General features: G+C 52.0%; 1 protein-coding gene across 1 annotated transcript in view; it reads right to left on the reverse strand.

Moving 5' to 3' along the window:
• Positions 1 to 4104, reverse strand: part of slc1a9 (solute carrier family 1 member 9) — a gene marked incomplete at its 5' end in the record, with an annotated part of 21539 nt that overhangs the window by 13745 nt on the left and 3690 nt on the right. The window contains one exon of the mRNA XM_080487184.1: positions 3602 to 3728. Coding sequence (XP_080343310.1) covers positions 3602 to 3728 — 127 coding nt within the window. The remainder of the gene's footprint in view (positions 1 to 3601; positions 3729 to 4104) is intronic.

Consider the following 4104-nt stretch of genomic DNA (forward strand, 5'->3'; position numbering starts at 1 on the left):
TGTGAGCGCTGCGTCCCGGGTCAGCTGCACGCCGAGGCCTGGCGCTGGCAGTTGTTTGTCGGAGCGCCGTGTCTCTGGCGTGATGGATGTGCTGCTCGTACGACTCGTGTCTTAGTAAACACTGGCCTGTGTGTTTGGCCGGCTGCGCAGGCCGTGAGTAATGTGTTTATACTGCCGCAGGGATCCGGACCATTCCACCGGCGTCCAGCTGCCAGTCGGCCAGGACAGCCGCCAGACAAGCGTCCTGCTGTTTGTCCTCCAAACGCCCACCCTGCTCTCACCCCTCTTCCCTCTTCCCGCCACCAGCGCTGTGCACTGTCCGCCCTCTGTGCGGTGGAGCTGCTCTGTCCCTGATCATTGTCCTGTTACTGTTCCACCAAACTCCTGTTCACAAGAGGAGGAGAGCTGGAGGAACCTCCCCTTCCTGACGGTGACAATAACATCATTACCAGTGAATAATAGTTAAAGTACCTTTGATACGCAGTAAAGTAATGAACGCTACGACTTTCTGACAGTAACCCGCTCTTCACCGAAGAGTAATATGGAAGTGATAAGACGGATACAGTTACTTAGGTTTTCTGAGTACTCTTTCTGGCTACGTTTGAGCGGACCTCGTTTCCACAACGTTTCAGAAACGACGTCTGTTTCTACCCCTGAAGAGCAGATCTGCTCAAGACGAGGGACTTCTTCTGTCGGGACCCGAGTCCGTGCTGTTGGTTGGTTTTGTACTGAAAGGAAATTCTATACATCCAAAAAACAGGATGTCACCGGTCCAGTTCAGATCTTTATCAGACCTTTAGCTGCTGGGCCGTTGATTTTATCACTTGAGCTATTTTATAAATATCAACTGTTTAAAGCTGCTGTCCAGAGTTTAGAGCAGGTTTAGCTGTACTAGTCCTCATCCTACTACCCTGACCCCACCACAGTACCCTGACCCCACCACAGCACCCTGACCCCACCACAGCACCCTGACCCCACCACAGTACCCTGACCCCACCACAGCACCCTGACCCCACCACAGTACCCTGACCCCACCACAGCACCCTGACCCCACCACAGCACCCTGACCCCACCACAGTACCCTGACCCCACCACAGTACCCTGACCCCACCACAGCACCCTGACCCCACCACAGCACCCTGACCCCACCACAGCACCCTGACCCCACCACAGTACCCTGACCCCACCACAGCACCCTGACCCCACCACAGCACCGGGACCCCCCCACAGTACCCTGACCCCCCCACAGCACGGCCCTTAAACTCCAGACTGAGATTGGTTCATCATCAGACCAACGCTCATCATAGACTTTTCTTAGTATTTGTACTTCTCTGTCCTGTCTGCCTCTCTCTCTCTCTCTCTCTCTCTTCTATTCCTCTCTCTCTCTCTCTTCTATTCCTCTCTCTCTCCCTCTTCTATTCCTCTCCCTCTCTCTCTCTCTTCTATTCCTCTCTCTCTCTCTCTTCTATTCCTCTCTCTCTCCCTCTTCTATTCCTCTCCCTCTCTCTCTCTCTTCTATTCCTCTCTCTCTCTCTCTCTCTCTTCAATTCCTCTCTCTCTCTCTCTCTTCTATTCCTCTCTCTCTCTCTCTTCTATTCCTCTCTCTCTCCCTCTTCTATTCCTCTCTCTCTCTCTCTTCTATTCCTCTCTCTCTCTCTCTCTCTCTCTTCTATTCCTCTCTCTCTCCCTCTTCTATTCCTCTCTCTCTCTCCCTCTTCTATTCCTCTCTCTCTCTCTCTCTCTCTTCAATTCCTCTCTCTCTCTCTCTTCTATTCCTCTCTCTCTCTCTCTTCTATTCCTCTCTCTCTCCCTCTTCTATTCCTCTCTCTCTCTCTCTCTCTCCCTCTTCTATTCCTCTCTCTCCCTCTCTTCTATTCCTCTCTCTCCCTCTTCTATTCCTCTCTCTCTCCCTCTTCTATTCCTCTCTCTCTCTCTCTCTTCTATTCCTCTCTCTCTCCCTCTTCTATTCCTCTCTCTCTCTCTCTCTCTCTCTCCCTCTTCTATTCCTCTCTCTCTCTCCCTCTTCTATTCCTCTCTCTCTCCCTCTTCTATTCCTCTCTCTCTCTCCCTCTTCTATTCCTCTCTCCCTATCCTATCCCATGTACTTCTCCTCCCGAGCTTTACAAATAAAACTGAATTGAATCTTTTGTCTTTTCTTATTTTTATTTGATTTCTTTTTCTATTCTTTCTTCTTTGTTTATTTTATTTCTATTCCTTTTTTGGTTTTCCACCATTTTTATTTATATATATTTTTTTCCATTTTGTTATTTTATTTCTTTTAATTTGATGTTTTTGTTAAAATATTTTTTCATTTTTCAATTTTATTCTTCTTTATTTCCAACTTTCCTTTTTCTTGTTTTTCCCTCTTCCTGTGGTCTTTTCCTCGGGGCTCCGGCTGACTCAGCTGTTTTCCCTCCTTTACCTGGTTTAGGAGTGTAGATTACCACTAAAATAAAAGTGAAAAGCAACATTAATCTACATGACTTGTTGAGAGAGCTTCATGGAGCCGCTACAGGGGAGCTGAAGAGCCACACGTGGCTGCAGAGCCCTGGACCAGACTAAAGGTGCAGCTTTTAGAAAGTGGCTCACATCTGCTTCCCCTCTGCTGGTGGTGGATCCATTACATGCTGGAGATCTTCCTCCTCGGATCCCCTGGGATTGTTCTGGAGCTCGGCCCTGCTGCTCCCAGCATACCACAGAGGACAGCGTCTCCGGGGGACACCCTCCGTCCTCCCATCTGTCTGTGTCCTTCACTCACTCCTCCTCCTCCTCACTCCTCCTCCTCCTCACTCCTCCTCCTCCCTCACTCCTCCTCCTCCTCACTCCTCCTCCTCCCTCACTCCTCCTCCTCCCTCACTCCTCCTCCTCCCTCACTCCTCCTCCTCCTCCTCACTCCTCCTCCTCCCTCACTCCTCCTCCTCCTCCTCCTCACTCCTCCTCCTCACTCCTCCTCCTCCTCACTCCTCCTCCTCCCTCACTCCTCCTCCTCCTCACTCCTCCTCCTCCCTCACTCCTCCTCCTCCCTCACTCCTCCTCCTCCCTCACTCCTCCTCCTCCCTCACTCCTCCTCCTCCTCCTCACTCCTCCTCCTCCCTCACTCCTCCTCCTCCTCCTCCTCACTCCTCCTCCTCACTCCTCCTCCTCCCTCACTCCTCCTCCTCCCTCACTCCTCCTCCTCCTCCTCACTCCTCCTCCTCACTCACTCCTCCTCCTCCTCCTCACTCCTCCTCCTCCTCACTCCTCCTCCTCCTCACTCCTTCCCACAAGTCGACTCCTACGCTCGGTTTGGGAGGCTTATCTATCACTGTCACTGACCTGTGTGTGTGTGTGTGTGTGTGTGTGTGTGTGTGTGTGTGTGTGTGTGTGTGTGTGTGTGTGTGTGTGTGTGTGTGTGTGTGTGTGTGTGTGTGTGTGTGTGTGTGTGTGGTGTCTGCAGAATGTCAGAGCAATGAGAGCCCAAGAACACAGACATGCATGGCGCACACACACACACACACACACACACACACACACACACACACACACACACACACACACACACACACACACACACACACACACACACACACACACACACACACACACACACACACACACTGACCACATGATCATAGAAACCATCGTCATGATGATTTCATTGAGGATGTTGAAGAAGTCACACATGATCCTTCCTCGCTCGCCCATCCTGCTCATGCAGATCCCAAAGGTGATGAAGAAGCCGATCAAACCTTGACCAAGACACAAAGCAGCAGGTCAGCAGGTCACCAGGTCACCAGTCAGCAGGTCAGCAGGTCAGCAGGTCAGCAGTCAGCAGGTCAGCAGGTCAGCAGGTCACCAGTCAGCAGGTCAGCAGGTCAGCAGTCAGCAGGTCAGCAGGTCACCAGTCAGCAGGTCAGCAGGTCAGCAGGTCAGCAGGTCAGCAGGTCAGCAGTCAGCAGGTCAGCAGGTCAGCAGGTCAGCAGGTCACCAGGTCACCAGTCAGCAGGTCAGCAGTCAGCAGGTCAGCAGTCAGCAGGTCAGCAGGTCAGCAGTCAGCAGGTCAGCAGGTCACCAGTCAGCAGGTCAGCAGGTCACCAGTCAGAAGGTCACCAGTCAGCAAGTCAG

The sequence above is a fragment of the Lipophrys pholis genome, assembly GCF_963383615.2.
Source record: "Lipophrys pholis genome assembly, chromosome: 19".
Taxonomy (NCBI): domain Eukaryota; kingdom Metazoa; phylum Chordata; class Actinopteri; order Blenniiformes; family Blenniidae; genus Lipophrys; species Lipophrys pholis.